The sequence below is a fragment of the Canis aureus genome, chromosome 7 (assembly GCF_053574225.1).
Source record: "Canis aureus isolate CA01 chromosome 7, VMU_Caureus_v.1.0, whole genome shotgun sequence".
Lineage (NCBI taxonomy): Eukaryota > Metazoa > Chordata > Mammalia > Carnivora > Canidae > Canis > Canis aureus.
In genome coordinates this window covers 17,608,916-17,635,930 of record NC_135617.1, presented here as the reverse complement: position 1 = coordinate 17,635,930, position 27,015 = coordinate 17,608,916, and the positions used below count along the sequence as shown (strand labels likewise).

Here is a 27,015-nt window from a genome sequence, read left to right as displayed (position 1 = left end):
GTCTATAAGATGTTTGGCTAGAGGTTCCTTTGCCTAAAATATATCTCATTTTAACTCCCACTGTCTTTCCAAACAAACATTACAATGTTCAAATAACAAAAAGAAAATATGGGCAACTTATGAAATCCTTAGTAGCAAAACTGAATGTAGCAGCTAAGTTAAACAAGGCTCTATATTACCTAATGCTCTTTGTAAGCTCCCCCCTGAGGGGTACTAAGCGGTTAGCAGCCTCCAGAGGAGACTGGCTTGCCAAAGACCTATATGAGATGCCAAAAGCCCTGGAGTCAGACCAACTCCCAACTTCCTTTGACTATGGGCACTTCCCAGGCCTACCTCTCTCACCAAATTATTATTGGGGATGCCCTTTCTTCTCAGCCTCTGAATTTCACAATTCTTAAAAATTATGTCTGACCTTGTTTACGTTTTCAACTTACTTTACCTTTTATATTGTTTCAGATCCCCTTTATTTCTCCTTATTTTTTTGTTTCAGGATGTCCTGGACTAAAGTTTTTTTTTTTTTTTTTTTCCATGTGGAACCTGCTGGGAGTAAAATCAACAAGGATCTCTCATCTATACTTAATTTTCCTCACAGCAGGTGCTGTGATACAGCAGCAATTCTAGACAGAAATGTGGTAAGGCTTTTGTTGCTGCTGCCATGCTAGTTACCAGCAAATCAATAAATGATTAGAGCACCTAACAGAGTGAATGATTCCAGTAGCATTAAAATGATGATGGAGAAAATCGCTTAAAATTCATACATGTACTTATTGATTGTTTGGCTGTCAAGATTTCAAACTTTACATGCATAGTATCTAACCAGTTTCTGAATACATTGTTTAAAAGAGCTTTAAGGTTGTTTTGTTGTTGTTGTTTTTCTATGCTTTGCAAAGAGAAAAAACAATTTAGAATTTCTGGCAATCAATATAATCAAGTAAAAATTAAAGAAATTCAGTAAGAGTTCATTTGTCCAGTAACTGTTCATGGAAATGAATTTTCTGGATAGTTAATGTTTACTCTTTCTAGCTGAAAACTTTAAAATTTATAATCATTGCAACTTCAACAAAAGCTTTCAAAATTCCTATACACAACTCCTTCTTTCTTAAAATCTGAATATTAAATAGAATTTCATATTTTTCTTGATGCAGTTATCACTTGAAAGAATGCAGTTATCACTTGCCCTTGCTCTAAATATGCCTTTGGTTGTGATTCGTTTTTACACCTTCTCCCATCTTTCCATACCTGACATAAAATGCCACAACCTCACAACATGAATACAGCTCAAATTCTCATGTCCACATTCAGCCACTCAACACTGATCATCAGTCCTTCTCTTGTTCATCTTCCTGTCCTCCATGCAAAATCTAAACTTTTACCTGTGTCCTCAAGGCTCCAATTCCACTACTCACTCTCACCTCCTTCAGTCTTCCTATTACATTGAGAAAACTGAACCTGAAGTCAGTCAAGGGCTTGTCCTTGCTTATTTCATATCTCAACCTCAGCTTCCCTTCCTCACGGGATGAATGGGCCCTCTTCCTTCAACCTCTGTTCTCTATTCTTCTGGTGTGCTCCAGGATTTCTGTCAATTATCTCCCCTGACTCTTCCATCCAAAGCTTTTCTGATATTGACCTAGAAACATACTTAAGTCTATCCCATCTTAAAAAAAAAAAAAAAATGGAACAAAGCAAAACAAAAACTCCTGTAGATGCTGTAGCAAATTTAAAATTCTATTGTTGTTCATACTGATCCTCACTCATGATGGCTTGTTTCTTAGGTGTTTTATAATTCTGAATTTTGAGCACAGGTAATATAAATCTATGGAAATAATGATGGGATTGAAATTAAATCTGGACCTTTCTGGAGAGTAATTTTATTTGCTTCTGCCAGATACCCATGGTTGCATTATTCTAATTTCTAGGATAGGGATTATATAAATCTGAATAATAATTCCACAAGAAGTCAGTGTTGTATTTAGAAATTCTTTCTTTTGCCCTACCTAGAACCAGAAAAAAAATATGAATCCTCTCTGACAGAAAATAACATCATCATACTCCTAAATTAGCTATATTACTTTGCGTTAAATGTGCTATTTCCATTAAAAAATAAACAAGATTTAGAGAGATAAGACAACATGATCACCACCAAGAGAAAAACAGATAACAGAAACAAACAGGAAATCCAACTAATAGAATTTGGAAATAGATTTTTTTAAGGAATTAAAAGGTAAAATGGATAATATTGGCAGACAAGTATAAATTATAAAAAAAGAATCAAATGAAAATTCTAGATATGAAGAAAAGGTAATGACTGAATATCAATAACTCAATATATGGGCCTATAGTAAATTAGCCATACATGAAAAAAGAATAAGTCACCTGGAAAATAGATTGGGAAAAAATGTACAGAATTAAGTAGAGAAATTAAAGGAAGAAAAAAATAGACAAAATTACACAGGACATTCATAGGGATACAGCAAAAGTTTGAACAGATGTGTAATTGAAGTCTCAGAAGAGGAGGAGAGAGCTTTTTTGCAATGGGTTTGCTGCCAGAACACAGGTGTCATGAAAATCACCACTAAACCTCAACAAAAATGGTAAAGGAAAAGACTCACATCAACACTGTTGTCATTGGACACATAGATTCGGGCAAGTCTATGACTACTGGCCATCTGATCTACAAATGTGGTGGGATCAACAAAAGAACGATCGAAAAATTTGAGAAGGAGGCTGCTGAGATGGGAAAAGGCTCCTTCAAGTATGCCTGGGTCTTGGATAAACTGAAAGATGAACATGAACCTGGTATCACCATTGATATCTCCCTGTGGAAATTCAAGACCAGCAAGTATTATGTGACCATCACTGATGCCCCAGGACACAGAGAAGTTATCAAAAACATGATTACAGGCACATCTCAGGCTGATTGTGCCATCCTGATTGTTGCTGCTGGTGTTGGCGAATTTGAAACAGGTATCTTCAAGAATGGGCAGACCCGTGAGCATGCCCTTCTGGTTTACACTAATTGTTGGTGTTAACAAAATGGATTCCACTGAACTACCCTACAGCCAGAAGAGATACAAGGAAATTGTTAAGGAAGTCAGCACCTACATTAAGAAAATTAGCTACAATCCCGACACAGTAGCATTTGTGCCAATTTCTGGTTGGAATGGTGGCAACATGCTGGAGCCAGGTTCTAACATGCCTTGGTTCAAAGGATGGAAAGTCACCGGTAAAGATGGGAATGACAGTGGAACCACACTGCTTGAAGCTCTGGATTACATAAGGCCACCAACTCATCCAACTGATAAGCCCTTGCATCTGCCTCTCCAGGACATCTACAAAATTGGTGGTATTGGTACTGTCCCAGTGGGCCGAGTGGAGACTGGTGTTCTTAAGCCTGGCATGGTGGTCACCTTTGTTCCAGTCAATGTTACAACTGAAGTAAAGTCTGTTGAAATGCACCATGAAGCTTTGAGTGAGTCTCTTCCTGGGGACAATGTGGGTTTCAATGTTAAGAACATATCTGCCAAAGATGTTCGTCATGGCAATGTGGCTGGTGTCAGCAAAAATGACCCACCAATGTAAGAGTGAAATAAACACATTTGCATTCATTCATTCACACATTTTTTTCTCAAGAATTGTTATTGGACACTTATTTTGTCTAGACATAGCGACGTGGTACTAATGAAAATAAAATTTCTGCTCTCGTAGTTCTGAGTTCAGATGTCTGAAATGAAGTGTGTAGGATAAAATAAGGATGTAAGTAGGTCTGGTGCCTTCTGAAGGCTCCAGGGATATTCTATACTTTGTCCCTCTGACTTTAAGAGGCTGCTGGCATTCATTGGCTTATAGCTGCATCACTCCACTCTTTGCCTTCTCTCTGACTCTGACCCCTCCTACAGTCTTTTTACAAGGATCCCTGTAATTATATCAGACCCATCCAGATAATCAAAGATAACCTCCCCATCCCAATAGCCTTAATTTAATCACACCTGCCAAATCCCTTTGTCTTGTAAGGTAACAAAGGTTCTGAGGATTAAAATGTAGACATTACTGGGGGGGGGGGGGGCACTATTCAGCCTACTACAATACATATGCATTTCTATTGGATTTTGCCTTGGAGTAAAATTGTTAGTGTATAAAATATTCACTATATTCAGAATTAGTAGAGAAGTCAATCAGTGTTTCTAAATTGCTGTATCTTTACTTCCACTAGCTGTGTTTCACATACACATCAACATTTGGTACCTTCAGTCCTAATTTTAGCTATTCTGATGGATGTATATTGTTATATCATCACCTTAGTTTTCACTGCCTTTAACTTTCATTTCCTTTTTTTTTTTAAGATTTTATTTATTTATTCATGAGAGACACACAGAGAGAGGCAGACACACAGACAGAGGGAGAAGCAGGCTCCATGCAGGGAGCCTGATGTGGGACTAAATCCCAGTAGTCCAAGATCATGACCCAAACCAAAGGCAGATGCTCAACCGCTGAGCCACCCAGGCATCCCTCACTTTCATTTCATTAGCAATCGCCAAATAATTAATGAGGTTGAATGCATTTCATATGTTTAATTGTAATTTAGATACTCTTCTTTTGTGAAGTACCTATTAAGTCTTTTGTTCATTTTCCTGCTGGGTTGTAGTATTTTTCTTACTGATTTGTAGAAGTCCTTTATACTTCTTGCATATAAATTCCAGGTCATATATATGTATCAAAACTATTTTTTACCACTGTGTCTTCAATATTTATCACTATCACTCAATTGAAGTTTTTAATTTTAAGGTACTTCAATTTGTCATGTCTTCCTTTTTTGGTTAGTCTTTTGGGAGGTAATGTATAAAGAATTTTTATCTACTCAAAGATGAAAAAATATTTCTTTATGTTTTCTCTTACAAACCAACATTTTAAAAATATTTTCCTGGCTGCTTTGTGGGCAGTAGTCTTAAATTGTATCAATTAGGAGATTGCTAATATAGACTCTATTACTTAAAGATATCAGTACTAAAGTCTCAGTAGTTCTCCTGGATTTACTTTTTAGACTTTGCTGAAATTCTTGCTACCACTTTCACATGATAGGCATTAAGATGCAGGAAGAAGTACAAAAAGAGTGTTCTTCCCAGATTTATCAGCTCCTTCCAAGCAGAGACAACCAGAGACAATTCTGACACCTCCTCAACGACTTCATTTGCAAGAGAGATAAGGAAATGTCATTTTTTTTAGCTCATTACTATGTCACTCCAATATAATAGGATATGATTTTTAACAAAGAGGGGAAAATGTATCTTTGGGAGGTAATTAGCAATATTTACTGAGAGGACAAGAGTTTAAGCAGGATATCAGCAAGGTCTTCCTATCACCCATTTGAAAAAGACTAGAATGATGGTGGTGGAGTGGTAAAAGAGGTCAGATTCTGCAGCCATTTTGAAGATCAAATGGGATTTGCTGATGAACAAATAAAGACTACGATAGTTTTACTACTGATGGCTATTTGCAGAGAGTATTACTAATGAATTTATTTCATAATGAAGGAATTTGAGCCAAGAAAGAAGGAGTAGATGGGTAAGATGAAACTCAGAGGGGAAAAAAATGTTATGCCTTTTGACTAATTTGGAGAATAAAATAATGGAATAACGTTTAAAAATTATTTAAGTGGAAAAAATTAAAGTTTTCTAGGTCATTATATTATTCAGGAGGAGAGCAGATAAAGCTATTAGAGCACAGAGGAGGGAGAAAATTACAAGGCCAGGGATAAAGATGAGAGGAAAGGGCCTTTCAGAAAGACAAACACGTGCAAAATTTCAGAGCTCTGCAGTCATCCTGCAGATTTTGAGAAGGACAACAATGTGGCATGTGGCTGGATCCCAGCCTTCATTAAAGGTGCTGAGGATGATTAGGATACAGCTGGGGCAGCAACTTGGGGAGAGATTACAGGGTTATTTCAGGAGATTTTTAAGTCTCTACTTCATTGCTTTGACCAATGCAGAGCCACTAAGTATTTTTAAAAGCATGTGTGGCATGAACCACGCTTTTAATATAATTATGTTTTTAATATAAGTATGTTGTAGAAATGTAAACTGAAATCAGCAAAACAGGTAAGTGACTACTGTGATAATCACTGTATAATGTGACAATTTAATATTTCGCCTCAAGGCACTGAGCTATATACATGTGTGAGTACAAAAATGAATAACATTGTCCCTAAACCCAGGTGACTTATAAGACAGGTTGCTGATGTTTGAAAAGAGATATGAAACAGGTGAGGGCCGTAAGAGATAGAGGTAAAGAATCTTTGGGTTCAAGAAGTGCTAGAAGATGTCCTTGGTGGTTGGTTTTTCCACACCTTCTAGTCACTCATTACGGTGAGCGCACATGTCCCTTTCCATTGTCTGGCTTGTGTGTTGCTGAAAAAAAAAATGCCATTAGGAAGAAAAAACACTTTCAGGTTTAGAACATGATTTCATGTTGTATGCTTAGAGAATTTCATATTTGTTTAAGACAGCCACGTATCAAATTTCTGAAGCCAAGCTAAACAAATACTTAGTAATACTTCGAGGATTTCTAAATATGTTTCTTTTTCATGTTGTTTTCTCTACCAAATTACTCAAAAGAAAGTCATCATAGACAGAAGTGAAATGTGTGAAGCCTCCGTATGGTTATGTGGCTTTTCACGGGGAAGCTATAGGATTGAATCTCAATTCTGTCTCTAGTGTTGGAATCAAGGTCTCAAGTAGAACTACATACTGAATCTTTTTTTCTCTCATATCCCAATCCATTCTAGTATGTATCATTTGTTTGAAAGATGAATGTATCATACTGCAAAGAGCACAGATGTGCTTCTCTTTCTCAGCCATAATGATGAAAAACTCCAGTAAGCAACTATTTTGTGAATGGATTTTATGGGATGCCAACTCATACTGGAAAACTAATTCATTCTTGTACTAACAATAAACACTCACCCAAATTTTCCCCCTACCTGCCAGAGTAAGTATGATAACACATACAAGATTTTAGATAAACAATGTATTTACCAATTTCTGAAGCAGTGTTCAATTGTAGCAATTTTATAGATTTTCATGAGGAAAATCCATTAGACTCTGCTATGCTGCAGTATATCACAATCTAGAACATTGTACTGTTACAGAATTTCAAAGAAGCAATCTTGTTATGAATGTTGTTTTGACCTCAGGAAAAGCAATTGGAAATTTCTAACTTTACTTATAAAAACATGCGTATCTTGAGGAGTTGGGTATTTCATTACTGACCCTTTGTTTACTGTCTGATTTTTTTTTTTTGTAACTAAATGCTTCATGAAGTAAAATAAGAAGCTTTACTGTTTGTTGGTAAAAGGTTGTTAGCAAAAGATTTTTTAGAATCTCAAGGCTTTCCATTATATTTGGGGTTCAGTCTAGACTCTGGGGCCTCTACCAAATAAAAGAAATCAGAAGTTTGTGAGGCAGTATTACTTACAAAATGGGTAGTCTTAATTACTTCAACTACTTTACCACCTCCAAGATAATTAATGTATAAACCAACACTACTTTTGTACTTCATGTCTAAAAGGAAGAAATTTCCCTTGTGATATCCAAGCTTAATCCATTTTTATTAGTTTTCTGTGGCTGCTATAAGAAATTACCAGAAACTTGATGACTTAAAACACCAGAAATATATTTGCTCCTTTCCTCATCCAGCTTCCAGTGGCTACAGGCATTCTTCAGCTTGAGACTACATCACATTGCCCTTCTCCCTTTCTATATGCCTTTCTCTTACATAAGGATGTACATGATTCTGGTCAGGGCCCACTCAGGTAATCCAAGATAAATTTTTCCTCTCAAGAGACTTAACTTTATATCTTTTGTTATATAAAGTAATATTCATAGGGGTGCCTGGGTGGCTCAGTGGCTTAAGCCTCTGACTCTTGGTTTTGGCTCAGCCAGGATCTCAAGGTCATGATCTGATCTCAGAGCTCAGTGGAGGGTCTGCTTGAGATTCTCCCCCTCTGCCCCTCCCCACATGTGTGGGTGCATGCTTTCTCTCTCTTTCTCTCTCTCTCTAAAATAAATAAATCTTTTAAAAATTAAATAAAACAAAGGAATATTTATTGTTTCCAGGGAATTGACATGGATATCTTTTGATGCTATTTTTTAAGTGACCACACACCATACATTTGTGATTTTATCTCATACTTTTCTGCCATTTCTGGGATTTTCTCCCTGATTCCCACTCTTCTGCTGCCTCCTCCCTTTCTCTCATCTGAGATCAAGGTGGGGCAGGCTTGGTTACTGAGGCCTCTCTCCTTGGCTTGTAGATGGCTTTCTTCCCTCTCTCCCCACATGATCTTCTCTCCATACATTCCCGTCCTAATCTCCTTCTTTATAAGGACTCCACAGTCATATTGAATTAAGGCCAACCTTAATGACCCCATTGTACCCTAATAACCTCTTTAAAGACCCTATCTCCAAAAACAGTCCCATTCTGAGGTGCTGGGATTATGACTTTCACAAATAAATTTGGGGGAAACACAATTCACTCCATAACACAGACCATTCTTTCTCATTCTGGAAAAAATAAAAACAAAAAACCTTCCATCTAAAGAAATACTCCCTCAATGTACCAGCTGTATCAGACATTTACTTCCCATCAAATAGCCTGTGTTTCTCCACATTTCTTGGCCCTCTTGCTATAAGGTGGAAACTTGGGACTAATTTTTGCTAGGCAGTACTACAGTTCTAATGGACCAGTAAAGGTTTATACTATGAAAATGCGGATATAAAAAAGAAAAGTAATTTCAGTTTAGAGTCACCATCTTATAAGATGGATAAGAAACGGATGATAATATTTGTTTCACAGAAAGCAGTTTCTGTGGTACTCTCAGCTCCATTTTGTTCTTATTTTCTCAGCTTCCAATCATGGAGGCTATAATAAATAGCTTCACAAAGTCCACTGTGACATTCACTGTAGGAAAACTATTTAGTAAATCTCCAAAAATCTTTGCTCCCCCTGAAGATCCCTCTTCACTCTCTGGCCAATGATCATCTTATAATTGGCCTATTTGTTTGATTGGTCTTTGTTTTTGTTTTTGTTTGGCCAAAAGCCATATTTGGGGTACAAGTCATACTAGAATGTAAGCTCAAATGAAGGCAATAACAAATGAAAGTCATTCATGCATCCCCTATGCCCAGTATAGGTGTTCAGTAAATATGTTTTAAATCAATGAATGATTTCCAGCTTTATATAGCTGGATTTCCAGCTATATATAGCCAGCTTTATAGAGCTATATGGATACCTGAATACCTGCATTATTTTTCCCCAGATCTTGACTTTCTATGTTTACTTGTATTTGGGGGTATACTTTCTCTAAATTATCAATATAAATATTGTAAAAGTTATGAAAAGATCTTTAATAAACATTGAGTTGAATGAATTATCTCAGTTGATTATGTCGTTTCCTCAGGCCCAATACTTTTAAATGATGAAATGCCAAGGACAGTCCTAGCAAGAGACTTTATACATTCATTCTACTTCAGGTCAGCATTTATCACAGAAAGGGTTGAAGCATCAATTCTGAAAGGGTCAGTCAGGAATCTCTGATGTCCCTAAAATCTTTCAGGGGGTCCGTGAGGTCAAAACTATTTTCAAAATGGCATTAAGTCATTATTTGTCTTTTTCACGAGTATACAGTGAAGTTTTCCAGAGACTACATGATATGTGATATATAACAAATTGAATTAAGAAGCTTCCATTAAGCCTCAAAATGAAGGGCACAGTCTGAATATACCCAAACACCAAACATTTATAGTCATGTAATCAAAGTTTAAAATTGTCCTGATTTCCAGAAATGCTGACTCTGACCTTAAATAAAACTTATCCTTTCTTCATATCAGCATGACTTTATAGCTTCCTAGTCAATCAAGTAAGCAGACAGGTAAGCAAATCAGCAAACAGAGTGCTACTACCCTAAAAGGTATGTAATTTTTAGTAACAAATCACAACAGAAAACAATGCACTTCCTTATTTATGCTTTATAAACTGAGTTGTAACCACTGAAAGCCATGCTTCCACCACTTTTAGTTTTGATGTCTCCCTGCTTACGAATAATTTGTTGCTTGCTCAATAAAATATTCATTTCAAATAAAGTTCTCTGAATTTTCTTTTAACAAGCCAAATGTTAAAGAGATTTGGAAAAACATAAAACAATGCCACTCCTCTCACTAAATTTTTTGTTCTACAGATCAATTTTACAAAAATATATATATTATTTATGTTAACATTTTACTGTAGTCATTTCAATAACTATTTTATTTCAGTTTTAATTTTAACACAGTAAATATTAATAGATATAACCCATGTACAAAAGGTCTTTGAGAGATCCTCAGAGTGTTTAAGACCATAAAAGTTTCCTGAGACCAGTGAGAGCCACTAGGAAAAGAATTAACTCCCTCTTTTAAGAAGCTCCTTCCTCTATGTTATGGTTAAACAAAACTAAAAACAAAGGTGTTCCCTTTCACTACTCTGGATCATTTGCCCCAGGGAACATGTACGATATCACAACTAAACACCATTGTGGAAAACAAAAAAAAAAAAAAAAACACTTAGTAAAATAAGAGGAATCTGAGTGGTGGCCACATAGACAATTTATAGATTTATAGTTAGAGCCCCAAAGTATGTTTTCTCTTTTTGTTTCCATCCTACCTTTACTCTAAGTCCAAACCAGAATTATCTTCTCTCCTGGCTCCTAAGAAATTGGGTTCTGTATCTGATTCTCCTGGTGTAATTCCCCACTCAGAAAGGCATCTGACATATTCCATAGGTGATCCTTATAGTTCTGATGCCACTGCCCAGAGGTCTTTTTACATTGAGATATTTCTCAGAGATATGGCCTTGCTCTAGAATGAGGAGTATATTTCATAGCAAGTGCCAACTTTGATATAATGTTAGCAGTTGGCTGGAACATTGTTTGAGAAGGATTTTCAGGAATTTCCAGGCTTAGCAAGACAAATGCCATAATTGATTAGTGGTCTATCCTGAGTACTAAAAGGAAGAGTGTGAGCTTATGCGTCGTGTATTTGCTGACCAAAAGAAATCAATAGGAATTGCTATGGTCAAACAGATGTAAGCAAGACATTAAGTGTTTAATCTGTGTCAAAATTACACTAGAATGTAGTTACTATGATGAATAGCAAGTATCAGCAATAGTATCTCTCTCATATACAAACACAATCTGCTTAAAATATGAATACTGATTCTAAGATTCAAAGACACAAATTAATTTAAGAGCATATAAGAATTGCCTTAAAGATTTGTAATACTATAGACTGTGCATCTATATATCTGAAGACATTTTTACCTTGCACATGAACTTGGAGAGATGCCAACTACCCTTGATTTTGGCACTTTTAGGAGCTTGACCAGAACTTACTCTCAGAAACAATCTCCTCAGAATGGAATCTAAAAAGGTAAATATTAGCGATGCCAGCTGTGGCTCTTAACAACTTCCCAGATGTTGTTCCTGCTGCTGCTATAATGTGGCATCCGCTACAAGTCCTCAATCTTTTTATAACATATCATCTTGTTGGTGTAATTATTAAATAACACATGGGAGAAGAAGAGGAGGAGGAGAAAACCAAGACAGGAGAAGGAGTAAGAGATAAAGAAGAAAGATACCAGACAGAGAAAGATAAATCCTATATGATTTCACTTATATGTGGGATCTAAAATAAAACAAACTCATAGATACAGAGATCAGTCATAAATACAGATCAGTCAGTTGCCAAAGGTGAGATGTTAGCAGTGAGCGAAGTGGGTGAAAATGGTGCAACATACCAAGAAGAAGAAGAAACATACAAGTCATTCTTGGAGATTTGAGCCAGTGTGACTTTTTCCTTGTTTGGCAGGAAACACAGATACTACGTATTCTTTTAGAATGTGTCCTTATGACTATTAAATTCACATAGCATTCTACATACTGCTGCCTTAGCGGTGATACACACTGCCAATATATTCCTTTACACCACATTTTGTTGATGAAATAGAAGAATTTCAGCTCCTTTGAGAACAATAACACTAACTTGTTCCTTTGCAAATTTGCCTTTTTGTCATTTTGCTTGGCAGTTACACTGTAGAAAAGTATACATAGGAAAGCAAGTGATGCCTGGAGCTAATAAGTCTGACTCTAAATACGGAATTGTGAAGACATTGGTGATGGGGTAGAGAGAACAAAACCAGAAAAGACTAATATGGAATTTGTTCCCTTGGAAACAAAAGAATACTTAGTGTTTGTGGAATAAATATATGTATTTGCAGAACAATTTTCACAAAAATATGGCTCTAAAATGAAACCCTGCCAATACAGTCACAACAGTAGTGAGGAGTAAGGGGGTGAGTAAATATAAAGATAACTTTATAAAGTATTTACATGCATTTGACTCCACAGGTCACACTATAAAGGATTACGTACCAATGATAAAGTGATGTGAACCAGAGGGATAACAGTTATTGCTTTACTGATAAAGATGAAAGGTCACAATGAACAGAAACTTGCTCCCTCACCCCCCAACAAAACCTACAAATATCAAAACAGAATTTTAGACCTCATTTTGGAATGAGAAGAAAATGAAAAATATAGGCAAGCAAAAAAATTCTGAAATAAGTTCTTAAATAGATGGCTTTGCAGGATTTTGATAAAGAAAATGGTGATTATTATAAAATAGCATGAGTTCTTTAAGAATAAGTCTTGAGGGATCCCTGGGTGGCGCAGCGGTTTGGCGCCTGCCTTTGGCCCAGGGCGCGATCCTGGAGACCCGGGATCGAATCCCACGTCAGGCTCCTGGTGCATGGAGCCTGCTTCTCCCTCTGCCTATGTCTCTGCCTCTCTCTCTCTCTGTGTGTGTGACTATCATAAATAAAAAAAAATTAAAAAAAAAGAATAAGTCTTGAAAAATTTGCTCCTTATAAGACTGATAAATTTGAATCTGGAATTCCATAAATAAGCTGGCATTCCATGACTTTCCCCTTAAACAAAAAGAGAAATCTGTATTTAAGACAATCACACTCAAAAGTACATGCTACCTCTACTTTATAAAATAAATGAATCAGACTTTTAGATATCTCTAAAGTTCCTTCTAGCTCTAAAATTTTTTGAATCTAGGATCCTAACACACCAGTGTCATCAGTTTATCACAGTATATATCCTTGCTTCTCTCTTAATCAATTTTGTAATTAACTTAAAAACTTAATTATATCTTAAAAGTTTATAGATGATAAGGGATGGCAGAAATAACAATGTGGAATGACATTTGATTTTTGAAATAATCTCAATTGGTTAAAACAGTTTGTGCTTCTTGGTATCTTCAAGGCATACCACAAAGCCTGGCATATGGTAGACCTCAAATACTATTTGTTAAAATAATGAATGAATGAATGAATGAATGGGTCAAAGCTAACAAGGTGAAATTAATTTTTTCAGGTAGAGTTGACTAAACCTAGTTTGATAACAATTTAGATAAAAACCAGTCAGATACAGTTCATCCCCAGCTCTATTTAAGCTGAGTCCAATTAAGAAATATAATATCTAGGGAAATTAATCTCACTGTTATCTGCTCTAGCCAGACTACTTGTAAAACACTATATTCTTCTGGGCATCACTTTCTACAGCTGATACTGGCAAACTAGAGTTCAATAAGAGAGGGTGGCCAGGATATCTAGAGGTCCAGAAATTCTGCCAGGAAATATAATTGAAGGGTCTGAGATGTTTAACTTAGAGAACGAAAACAGGAAGGACATGTTGAATATCTGGAGGGCTGTCATGGGAAAAATATATTAGAGTCACTCTATGGACCCAAGGAAAGAATATGGAAGCTACAAAGAAACAGATCCTGCTTTAGTATAAGGAAGGAATTTCTGTTAGATCTGTCCCAAAGTGGACTAACCTACTTTGCAAAAAAAAAGGGAATACTTCATCACTTGAAGTGGTCAAGCAAAAAGTACATAAATTGCCAGGGCCTTGTGGAGAAATTATTTATGTGGGTAGATATTAGCATGAATGATCTGAAGAGCCTTTCCTGCCCTAATATGCTGTGATTCTGTGATCCCTGAGTGATTGCTGCCTGCCTCTTCAACATCATCATAATCTCTCTTTTTTTTTTTTTTTTTTCCATAATCTCTCTTTTCACTGACTTATCTTGTATTCATTCAAGACCTGATCAGGTCTTCTTTGTTCTTGCTCTCATTATTTACATTTGCTCATAGGTATCTTACAATCTGACTTCTATTGCTACCAGAGTAGGAAAAAAAAATCTCCTCTTAAAAGTCATAACCTTTTTACTCTACTAGCCAATAGGCTTCCATTTATTTTCATTCTTTTTGACTCTGCAGAGATATTGTTAACTATTCCATCCCCTATACCTTCCTGCTTCCTTTATTCCTGGTTCTTCAATTCACCTTTTTTCTGACCTTTTTGCTTTTCTTCCACCCAAAAATCATATTGGTTTCCTAAGGCATTGATGCTTTCTTTCTTGTATATTTTGTCATTGGAGTTCGATTTGCCAACATATAGTATAATACCCAGTGCTCATCCCATCAAGTGCCCCCCTCAGTGCCTGTCACCCAGTCATCCCATTGTCCCGCCCACCTCCCCTTCCACTACCCCCTGTTCATTTCCCAGAGTTAGGAGTCTCTCATGTTCTGTCTCCCTCTCTGATATTTCCCACTCAATTTCTCTCCTTTCCCCTTTAATCCCTTTCACTATTTTTCATATTCACCAAACGAATGAAACCATATAATGCATTGATGCTTTCTATGTATAAGATTTTACTGCCATGTTTGATGGTGGTATTAAGGTAATTGTTAAGTCCCTAACTAAAATAAGATAGTAACAGTGACTTAATTAACGCATGTCTTTGTAATTTCTCTGCAACGACTTGTTTGACAGTACACATTTTGCAGTTTGGGTTTATTTTCCTGGGTTGAGTTAGAGAAAGTACTTCAAACTTTATCATTTTCTAGTAAAGTAGGGGGGAAATGCTTCAAGTTTTATTAGCAGAAAATTTTATCTTGCAGGAACTTCAGAATACCACATCTTATATCATCAAAGAAGCCATCAATCCATATTACAAATGTTAGAATATTTAATTAGTCTTTGAATTTAAAATGAATCCGAGGATGGTGTCACAATCATGTACCTAGTATAGTTGAAAAGACCCTGAGTCTTTCCCACATAATATACATGTCAACATTTGACTTAGACAAGCTGTTAGAAAGTGTTTTTTATAGAACTGAAGCTCTGCTTTTGAAGTCTACATAAAGCTTGTTCTTAAAAGGAATCTCTTATCTCTTATTCAGTGGCCACTTGTACTGTTTACTATTCTATTCATACATTAGGTTACTTAAAGCTCCTCCACTCTGTATCACAATGTTAGCCAACATGGAAATAGTTCCCATTCACATTCTTACTCCCTCCTCAAAACAACTGTTACTGCAATTAAGGTATATGGTTGCTAGGTGCAGATCCTTGTTTTGAGTCTCACGATCTCAGTGAACAAACATGTGCCTTTATCAAAGGTCTAAACCAGAGTTGTCCAACAGAACTGGTACAAGTGAAAATGGCTTTCTATACTGTCCCATAAGATAGCCAGGAGCCACATATGGCTATTGCACATTTGAAAGGTGCACATTTGAAAGGTGCTATTATGACTGAACAACTAGCTTTTAAACTTTATTAATTATTTTAAAGACAATTTTTTAAAGAATAGTTTTAGGTTAATAGAAAAATTGAAAGGAAGGTATAGAGATTTCCCATATAACCCCTGCTTCCACACACATATAGCCTCTCCATTATCGAAGTCCCCCACCAGAGAGGAACATTTGTTACAATTGATGAACTTATATTAACACATCATAATCACTCAAAGTTCACTGTTTATATTAAAGCTCACTCTTGGTGTCCTATATCATATTGGTGTAGACATATGTATAATAACACATGTCCATGATTATAATATCATATAGAGTATTTTCTCTGCCCTCAAAATCCTCATTGCTGTGCATATTCGTCCCTCCACCTTTCCCAACCCCTGGCAAACACTGGTCTTTTTACCATCTCCATAATTTTGCCTTTTCCATAATGTCATATAGTTAGAATCATACAGCATGTAGCCCTTTCAGGTGGCTTCTTTCATTTAGTAGTATTCATTTAAGGTTCCTCCATGTCTTTCCAGGACTTGACCACTCATTTCATTTTAGTGCTGAATAATATTCCATTGTCTGGGTATATCACAGTTCATTTACCCATTCACCTACCGAAGGAACTCTTAGCTGCTTCCAAGTTTTGGCAATTATGAATAAAGATGCCTTAAATATATGTGTGTAGGTTTTTGTGTGCACATAAGTTTTCAACTCCTTTGGGTGAATACTAAGGAGTGCAATTGCTGATTTGCACAGTAAGAGTATATTTAGTTTTTTTAAGAAGGCACCAAACTGTCTTCCAAAGTGGCTGTACCTTTTTGCATTCCCACTAGCAACAAATGAAAGTTCGTATTGCTTCACATCCTCATCAGTATTCTGGATTCTGGTCATTTTGCTAGCTGTGTAGTGGTATCTCATTTCAGTTTGCATTTCTTTGATGACATGATGCAGAGCATCTTTTTATACATTGTTTTGCTATCTGTATACCTTCTTTGGCAAGGTGTCTGTTAAGGTCTTTGGCCTATCTTTTAATTGAGTTCTTTGCTTTCTTACTGTTGAGTTTTAAGACTTCTGCATATATTTTGATAAGCCCTTCATCAGATATATCTTTTGCAAATATTTTCCCCCAGTTTGTGTCTTGTCTTGTTTTCTTGACTTACATACATCTTTGCAAAGCAGTTTTTAATTTTAATCAAGTCCAGCTTATCAAGTCTTGCTTTCATGTGTTGTGCCTTTGATAATGTATCTAAAAAGTCAATGATATACCTAAAGTCATCTAAATTTTCTAGTTATCTTCTATGGGCTTTCTAGTTGCATTTTACATTTAGATCTGTGATCCAAATGTAATTTTTAGGAAGGCTGTAAGTTGTGCATCTAGATTCATTTGTGTGTGTGTATGAATGTCCAACTATTCTAGCAACATTTGTTGAACAGGCTATCTTTTCTCCATTGCATTGCCTTTGTTCCTTTGTCAAAGATTAGTTGACTATATTTCTGTGGGTCTATTTGGGAACCTCTATTCTTTTCCAATGATGTATTTATCTATTCTTTCATCAATACAACATTATTTTGATTAGGGTAGCTTCATGGTAAGTTTTAAATCAGGTAGTGTCAGTACCCCAACTTCATTTTCCTTCAATATTGTATTGGCTATTCTGTTGTGGTTTTTTTTTTTTTTTTTTTTTTTTTTTGCCTCTGTGTATAAACTTCACAATAAGTCTGTTGATATCCACTAAATAATTTTTTGAGATTTTGATTGGGATTGCATTGACTCAGACCAAGTTAAGGAGAACTGACATCTTGATAATATGAGGGTTTTTTTTTGTTTTCCTATCCATGAACATGGAATGCCTTTCCACTTATATAGTTGTTCTTTGCTTTCATTCATCAAAGTTTATAGTTTATCTCACATACATATCCATGTATTTTGCTAAGTTTATGCCTATTTCATTTTGGGGGGGGTGCTAATATAAACTACATTGTGTTTTCAATCTCAAATTCCACTTGTTCGCTGTTGTGTAATTTTATATAATTTTAATTAATTAAAATCTAAATAGCTTCATCATGCTAGTGGCTATCATTTTAGTCTCGTCACTAGAAAACACAATCATGAATTATCCTTTTTTAGGAATTATTGCCTTTTAAGAATAAATGTAAATATTATTATACCAAAGTAAAATGCTGCAACAAAGTATTTCCACTGACTTATTCACTTAATATACATGAAATATGCCAGGCACTATGAACCAGTTATCATACTAATGCTAGGGAGCATCGAAGAGCTCAGACTCTTTAGAGGTATAGTAAGTAAAAATTGCAATATAGTTTTGCTTGCTGTTAGAGACGCTTGAATGAAGAATTGTGGGGACACTGCACATGGAATAACTGTAGGAATTTTTAAAAGGTTTCACTGAAGAGTTTTATTTAATCTGGGACATCATAGAAAAATAAATACATGGGAGCATGGCACAGTGATGTATGGAACAAGCATTCCAGAAAGATATGAAGTCCTGAAAGGGCTTGGTGTGTCTAGCCCATTACTCCACATGTGGTGGACAGTAGCTGATGCTGCCAAAAAGTAGAAGCCAGGCTGCCAGAGTCTTATATGATAAGGAAGAAGTTTAGCTGCCAAGTGGTTACATGGCACACTATACTTTCCCTATTGCTATACTTTTTATAGTATATACTAAGTACTTTTTTTAAAAAAAAACTGCTTTATTAGATTTATAAGTTGTTTACGGCATGATCATGTCTGCCTTACCAACCAATGTACTCCATGGTATTTGATAGACCTTCGACAAGCCTTTGTTACACGAATGAATGTTTCTGGTTGTTCTGAAGCTTGATGCCCTTTGAAACAACACCCCCTACCCTCCTCCAAGTTACCTTCTTGACTTTTGGTGTTCCACGTCTTGGTTGGCAATCACATTGCCAGACTATGCGACTGTTTGGTGTTAGTAACAGGTTTTTGTGACTGTGTTCTCTGCATTTTAAATAAAGCTGGGAACTTTACCATACATGTACCTTTGTGGCTTTGGATCTGAGTCACCCTGAGATTGGAAAAGAACTGAAACAATTCCCCTTCACCAACTCTATTGCACATGCAGTTAAAAGGAACGAATTCTTTCTTCCTTTTAAAGTGAATAGTTACGTATAAAAGTGAAAGGGGACGTGAAATTTACTCCAGAGTAAATACTTAACTTTTCCTAGTATCAATGCAGGGGCAAGCAAAATAAACGTGCCCTTTGCCTCCTCCATTTCATTCGTAGCCGTACATATATATATATAAATACGTATTATCGTATGATTCTGTTTCTTCATTGTTTGATGGAGTCAATCTTCCCCACAGGAGAAATAGATAAGAATAACATTCTAAATCTAGAGGGACATGAGCACAATTCCCAGCTTTCATAGTAACCAAATTAGTCACCTCTTCTGCAAAATAAATAAATAAATAAATAAATAAATAAATAAATAAATAAATAAATAAATTAGAGTACCTACCTTCATTACTGTCTCCCAAAAGGTACAATTGCTCTGTGCCCACGATACCCAGTGGACTGCTCTTGCTAATAGCCAGGGAAGAAGAGAGAATACTAATTGCGGGCACCTCCCCGCTCCCTCTCCAAAACACGAATGAAGGGCATAAGAAAAGGAAAAGTGGCGAACTTCATCATCACGGCCCTGAAACAGGAGTTAGAATACAAAAACACCTAAAGTAGCACTTTGCTGACCTGCCGCGTCCCGCCTCCCACTCTCGGGGCGAGAACCTCGCCACCTGCCCTCCCGCAAAGCCCCGCCCACGCGGAGTGGGCGGGGCCGCGGCCCTTCCGACACGCCCCTCCGGCGCGGGGCGCGCGCGTTCGGCCTCTGCGTCGGGGGAGGAGTCTCTTGTCCCTCCGCGCGGCCCGTTCCGCCTCGGCTCCCGCCGCGTCTGGGCTGACGTGTCGGCGGCTCTTCGGCGGCTCGGCCGTGATGGCGGACGCCTGGGAGGAGATCAGGCGGTTGGCAGCTGACTTCCAGCGGGCGCAGTTCGCCGAGGCCACTCAGAGGTGCCGACCCTCCCTCTCGTTGCTGAGTAGCCCCTGGGCAGCCACATGAGAGCTGAGGCCGGGGGGTCCCTGGCTCTGGACCCCGCACCTTCCCACCCACCCTGTGTCACCGCGTCTTGCCTTCTCCTTCCTCCCGAGCCTGGAGGGCGGCGGTTCCAAGCATAGTTCTTGGCGGAAAAGCCCGAGAGCTTCTACGCCCCGGAACCCCCACCCCACCCCACCCCGAGTCGGCCCGGGCCCGAGGCCGGCGCGCCCCGCCCTCCCGACGGCCGCGCTGGTGCCTGCGCGCCGTCCCAGTGCCACGAGTGCCCTCGCATCCTTAATCGCCCGTCGAGTCCCTGTGGCACCCTCGCCTGTTCGACACTCCCAGGACATTCTAACGCCGACATGCAGTGCTTAGCAAGTGCTACGTTGACTCCTGCAACATCTTGCCTTTCTTTTTTTTTTTTTGTCCACCGGAAGAGCAGTGCTAGGCCGGGCCCCTGGTCCCATCTGTCATTATTTTGTAAGGGCTCCTGGAACACTGACATTCCTCGCAGAGCCATCAACCTTAGGGGTTAAAAGCTCTGCCTTTTAATATTACAGATCACATATACAACATTAATAGAACCCCCCCCCCTTTTATTTTTTATTTTTGGAATCCGTTGACTATATCTCTCACCTCTTGATGTTTTTGTGCCTCCTGGGGCTTGAAGACCTTAATCCCTTAATACTGTATTTTTGTAGCACTGAGAGCGAACCAGGGCAGATCCTGAAGTGCTGGGATAACAGTTGCAGTCCTGGTTTTCCTAGGCCTTGTCTCCTGCCTATGGGCGAATGGTAGTAGAAGCGAAGCAATTACATGCTTAGTTTAAAAGAAAAGTGTGCTTTGTTTGGTTTTGGGGGTGGTTTTTTTTTTTCCCTTTTTTTTTTTTTAACTGAATTTAAAATGGAAATTGAGGTAAAAGGGCAGACCTTTTTCTACCTAAATTCTATGTCCTTCGCCTTTCTAATTAGACTTGAAGAGTAGAAGCAGGCGCAGAGGAGAGAGCAAACTTGAAATTCTGTAATAGGATGGTTTGTACCAATTAGGTACACGATTGAAGTTTATGTCAACCTGCTTACCCCCCAAGAGTTGTTTTTTTTTTTTAGACTTATTGAATCTGTATGGCTTACTAATAAAAGATACAGATTTTGTAATACAGAGTATAGTGCCTCTTCACCCAGGCTTTTTTTTTTTTTTTTTTTTTAAGCCATTTTCATACATTGTTAATTTTGTTAAGCACAGATATATCAAGTGCATTTTAAAACTTCTTGTCTCTAACATGAAAGACTCCTGACTCTGGGAAACAAACTAGGGGTGGTGGAAGGGGAGAAGGGCAGGGGTGGGGGTGACTGGGTGGCGGGCACTGAGGGGGGCACTTGATGGGATGAGCACTGGGTGTTATTCTGTATGTTGGCAAATTGAACACCAATAAAAAATAAATTTATTAAAAAATAAATAATGAAACTTCTTGTCCCTCTCAGGCTGTCAGAGCGGAACTGCATTGAGATTGTGAATAAATTGATAGCTCAAAAACAGCTAGAAGTAGTTCACACACTTGATGGGAAGGAATATATTACACCAGCTCAGATTAGTAAAGAAATGAGAGATGAGCTACATGTCCGAGGTGGTAAGTAATTCCTCATTTTTTTCCTCTGGTTATTTGAAGGTGGGGGGGAAACCCTTAAAACATAAATAATAAATTATTCGGAGGATAGAAGACATCCTTCCCAATTATTAATATAAAAATCAGCCTCAATATTTTTAATAGCTTCCGGTAAAGAAGATCATATAATTTAAATGAAGTCAAATATTGTCACCTTACAAAATAGCATTTTTTATTATTATGAGTTATGTGTTCTGTATGTGAATTAATCAACTGTTTCTATCCATAATTCATGAATTTATTGGATGACTTGGGAGGGTAAGCTATCTATTATCAGGTGGTAATTATGAAAGGAGAACAGAGATTTTAAAAGATTACAGATTGTTAAAATATAGAGCAATACTACCACACTCTTTTAAAAACTTACCTTTCAGTATTTGCAAATTAGGAAACAATATAGTGCTATACCTATTATATTGTAGGAAACGCTATTAGAAGCACATAAAGGTTTTGTTTTTCTTTGTCTTTTTAAAATTTGAACAAACTACTGAGCAACTTTGAGCACTATTTGGTTAAAATAGAAGCAACTATGAAAACAACTCATTAGATGTTATCAAATGTACCCTTGGTGTTGGTTCATCTTCCTGCATGGTTAGCTAATCAAATATTAGCTATAATTTGGAATACTTGACAGATTTTCTTTTGCCAATAGGTGGAAATCTATTACTTGTTCCAAAAATTTTTTAAAGTTCATCTGAATTTAGTTGTATCTCTTTGGTCACAGATAAATTGTGAAGGGAGATAAATCTTAAATCCGTAGGTCTGGGCAACTTGTGTATTCATTTGTTATTAGCCTATGTGACAAATGAAACTTCAAAAATAAATTATTGCCTATGCCTCCAGCCATAAAGACTTATTTATTATTTAGCTAATGGTTTGTATTTGAAAACATTAATTATTGTGGCTTTATTCCTTTGTAGAAGGAGGACTTCCACTGTCCAGATAAATATCTATTGAAACGTATTTTTTGGCTTGTGTGTCTTACACGTAAATATAAAATCAATAAATGTCTTTTTTTAAAGGTCGAGTAAACATTGTTGATCTGCAACAGGTAAATTTTAAATTTATAAATATTTTTCCTTTCTCAATTTTTTGATACTATGACTAAAGTATTCACTAATACTGGTATCCTATGTTGTATAATGTTGGTGAAGAAATAGTTTCACAGTCCTCACTAATACTTTTAATCAATTTAATAAGTTCTGATATGTTGAATTGATTTAATAAGTTCTTCTTTCTCAGTTATTTGTTTATTCTTTACCAAATAAACCCATAGTTGTCATTATATGTAATTACTGGGTTTATGTAATTTGGAGAGAAAAATATCTCTGACGTTTATGTGCTTTTAGTTTATGGAAGGAATAGAAAAATATTTTTAAAAGTAGAAGATATTTTTAGAAAATATAAGCATGCAGGTCATCAGCAAGATACACTATGTTTTAAGAAGCTAGAAAATCTTTATAAAAGGTGCCTATTGTATGAAACTATAGCTTCTTAATGCAAGCTTTCCTAGCAAGTGAAAATGTAGTTGTTCAGAAATGAAAGTTAATAAGATTCTAAGTTTTTATTTGTCTGAGACTTTTCACAATACTTACAATTAATTTGAAATTCATTTAAGAGAAAGTAAGTTTTTAAAAAGATATTTCTAATATGTAACTTTAAACTTAAGAGACAATATGAACTTACGACTTATAGAATTTTATTTATTTTCTAGGTAATTAATGTGGATCTGACTCATATTGAAAGTAGAATTGGTGACATTGTAAAATCAGAAAAACATGTTCAGCTAGTGTTGGGACAACTGATAGATGAGTAAGTACAGCATATAAGAGCACTTTTTTGTGTTTCTTTTTCTCTTTTTTTTTAATAGTGTTTAAATTTAAAACAATTGTGACCAGTTTGGCATTTTATTTAGAACTCTCATAATGCTGATTTTCATTGTTAAGATCATTGTACTTAAAAAGTAAGTGCTTAATTGTATGGAGTACTTGGAAATAATAAAAACTTTGATTTTTTTTCTATTATCTTAAAGCAGCACAAAATGTAATTTTTACAGTCTTTATATCTGATCTTAACTCTGAAAACAAATTTCTTCCAAAAAATTAATGAAAAATGCGCAATTTACATTGTTTAAAAAATGCCAGCATTTGTCATTTGGTTGACCTTCCATTTAGTTACATTTATAAGAAAAAAATAATTTTCAGAATATGAGTCATAAATCATGTTTACCTAAAGATACCCTATTCATTCTTTAGTGGGCATATGTTATTGTACTTAAAAGAGGAAAAGCACTATTCCTAATTTTTTTTTTTTAAACTATTAGGAACTATTTGGATCGGTTAGCAGAAGAGGTTAATGATAAATTGCAAGAAAGTGGTCAGGTCACCATATCAGAGCTATGTAAAACCTATGATCTTCCTGGAAACTTTCTGACACAGGTATCTTTTCTTAATAGTATAATGTCTTTTCAGGTAAAGAATTTTAGTTGAAAGAAAAAAACTAGACTTTCTTACCATAAATTAATGTTTTTGCAAGTGTTTGGGGATACTTCCTATATATTGATGGCTCTCATGAGACCATTTAGAAATGACTACTTCTTTGTTCTTAAAATAGTTTGACATTCTAGAATTATAGACATCTGTTTTGTAGTGGAAAGTGCATGTGCTTTGGAGTAAAACAGACTTTGATCTGAATACATTTATGCCACTACTTAGTTGTTCAAGGTTAAGAAATTTATTTCAGCTCTTTTTTTGTGTCAATTTACGTATCTTTAAATGGAAATGATTGTCTTTTTCATAGACTCCAGTAAGGTCATATTGATGGTATATCTAGTGAGATGTCTGGCACAGTGGAGGTACTCAATAAATGATGATTTTGTTTTGTATTTATTGGAATAAATAAGAGAAAAGCCAAATCTCTTCTTAGGTATATATCACTTTATGAAAATCCAGCTTAAAAAATTTATCAAACCATATTTACATGAGATTAATTTATAATACAGACATATTTACTCATCCATTTTGAGAGAGTGATTTCCTATAATTGCATCTAAAAGACCATTTGAATATAGACCTATTTTATATAGCATTTCAGGAGCCTAAGTTCTATTTTACGTGAGCAACTATATGTTAATCACAGGTCAAAGAATATGTTTTTAAAACACTTTTAAAAAGTACCAGTACAGACCCAAAAGATTTTTTTATAAAACTGTGCTGTTGATACATTTTGGAAATGTGTATGTTTTCTTAAAATTTTTCAGATCTAGTTTTTCTGAGTATCACAGGCAGTATTCTAAAACATCATTAAGAAGTTGTTTGAAATGCATGTTTCTATACCAGAAAAGTATCAGCCAGGGGGCTGCCTTGAGTAGTTTTAACTCCTCTTGGGATGTGATATATACCCAGACTTATTTCAGATATACCTGACCGCAGTCATACTGTAGCTGTGGAGAAACACTCCCTTGGGATTACTAGGAAATCCTGTTGTCTGTTGTCTGCGAGTATAGATCTCTGGGCACAGATACACTTGTTAATATTTGCATCAGAGAAGATAACTTTTTAGGTCTCATGTTTCCCTAGGTTTCAGAATCTTAGAATAACATTTATTTCACTCAGTGTTTGAAGCTCCAAGCAGAGTCTTCTTCAAGACCCACATACATGTCTTGGCTGCCTGTATGTTTCAGGCTGCCTGTATCTAGAAAATTGGTTAATCGGTCACTTTTATTTTCCATTAGAAATAGCCCTTCTTAGCGAGTAGCAAAGCCTTTTAACATACCAGCTATTTGACTCATTCAATTCTTGGTTCTATTCTGAGATGATGAAGTTTCCTAGATACTAAGTCTTATATATCTTATGAATTTGTTGTACTTGTTGAAGTCTCTCAATCATAATGATAATACAACATCAGTGTGCAGCGTGACTTCATTAAAACTATACAATTAGGGTTCCCTGGGTGGCTGGCGCAGCAATTTAGCGCCGCCTTCGGCCCAGGGTGTAATCCTGGGGTCCCGGGATCAAGTCCCACATCGGGCCCCCTGCATGGAGCTTGCTTCTCCCTCTGCCTGTGTCTCTGCCTCTCTCTCTGTGTCTCATTAGTAAATAAAGAAAATCTTTAAAAAAAAAAAAAAAAAAAACCTATACAATTGTATTATGTATAATTCTGTTCTTTCAGATTAATAAAAACTTGCACCTTTACCCCCAGGCACTAACTCAGCGACTAGGTAGAATCATTAATGGACACATCGATCTTGATAACAGAGGAGTAATATTCACAGAAGCCTTCGTAGCCCGGCATAAAGCCCGCATCCGGGGACTGTTCAGTGCCATTACCCGGTGAGCCTGGTTTTGTTTTTGTTTTTAAAGCCTGCTTTAAAGTATGTATATTTTTACATTTCTTTGATTACAGTTTGTTGGGTTTTTTTTTTCTATCAGCTTTCTTTTCTTTCTTTCTTTTTTTTTTTTTTTTTATTAGTCTCCTTCAGGACCCTCCCCTCGGTTCTTGGAGATAGAGTTCTGTGACCGGGGTTCAGGATTCCAGAGCCCTAGAATGTAGCCAGACACTCCCCAGCCCACATATCCTTCACTGCCTATGTTAATCACCCTCATGACCCCAGATGCAGGTCTGCAGAATACTCAGGTCAGTATATCAAGTCATCCCGGGGTCATGGAAGGAGCTTGCAGTCTAAAGACAAGTCCTCGGGTCCCAGCTCTATCACAAAGTAACCGTATGAGCTGCAGCAGATAAGTCAGTCTCCTAACTCCTTTGAGCCTCAGGTGGGGCTAGATGATTTTAGAGCCCTTTCCACTAAATGACATCCTACGATTCTCATGACTAACAATGTTAATATCAAAATCACTTTAACTTTTCTAAAGTAAGAGTTTCTGAAATTTTTGGAGCCTGAGTGACTCTCCAATACAGAATTAAGAAAACCTACATTCTCAGGTATCTCCTCTCTCCTGGGTCATTAACTTTATCTCAGTGGTTTTTGAGTTCAGATTTCTCCCATTTTAAAACCATCAACCCTCTCTCAACCCCATATTCTACTCTATCGCCTTGTTTGTCCCTTTCCTAAAATAAACCTTCTCAGGAGTTGATATCTACATTTACTGTCTCAGTTTTCAGACCTTCTGTCACTTCTCAACTCAGCTGTCTGGCTTCTACCAACTTACAAAGCAATGTCAAATCATGAAATTTTTCTAACATGTTTTACATGACTTGGCAGTAGCATTTAACTCCAGTTATGTCTTCCTTCTTGAAATATTCTTTTTTTTTCTTTCTTTTTTATTTTTTAACATCACATTTTACTGCCTTCCTCTTACTTCCTTTGGTAATACATTATAAGTCACCTTTTTTTGGCTTTTCCTCCTTTCCCTAGCCTTTAAAGTTTTGTTTTGTTTCAGGTCATCTTTTCTTCTTCATTTGTCACTGTCTTCCTAGGTGACTTGACTTTTCTTTTAAATTTCAGACTCATTACCCACACAGCATCTCTATTGAAATGTTTTACAAATCCCTCTAATTCACCATATTTTAAATAGCTTACTATCCCTGAGCTACCCCACTCTACCCTAGTTGAATTTATTTTTCCACTTGTGTTTCCA

At 36.5% G+C, this 27,015-nt stretch overlaps 1 protein-coding gene and 1 long non-coding RNA gene across 4 annotated transcripts in view; one reads left to right on the top strand and one right to left on the bottom strand.

Moving 5' to 3' along the window:
- Positions 1 to 19,503, bottom strand: part of LOC144317104 (uncharacterized) — a 72,246-nt gene extending 52,743 nt beyond the window's left edge. The window contains exon 1 of the long non-coding RNA XR_013382985.1: positions 19,183 to 19,503. This is a non-coding gene — a long non-coding RNA (uncharacterized LOC144317104). The remainder of the gene's footprint in view (positions 1 to 19,182) is intronic.
- Positions 19,504 to 19,560: 57 nt separating this feature from the next.
- Positions 19,561 to 27,015, top strand: part of UFL1 (UFM1 specific ligase 1) — a 32,389-nt gene continuing 24,934 nt past the window's right edge. For 2 of the 3 annotated variants that reach the window (XM_077903029.1, XM_077903028.1), the window contains exons 1-6: positions 19,561 to 19,730; positions 21,237 to 21,382; positions 22,441 to 22,469; positions 23,133 to 23,230; positions 23,742 to 23,856; positions 25,619 to 25,749. In XM_077903029.1, the coding sequence (XP_077759155.1) occupies positions 19,654 to 19,730; positions 21,237 to 21,382; positions 22,441 to 22,469; positions 23,133 to 23,230; positions 23,742 to 23,856; positions 25,619 to 25,749 (596 nt within the window). In that variant the 5' untranslated portion in view covers positions 19,561 to 19,653. Of the gene's footprint in view, positions 19,731 to 21,236; positions 21,383 to 22,338; positions 22,470 to 23,132; positions 23,231 to 23,741; positions 23,857 to 25,618; positions 25,750 to 27,015 lie in introns of those variants that run through there. The other variant, XM_077903030.1, reaches the window with a different exon arrangement.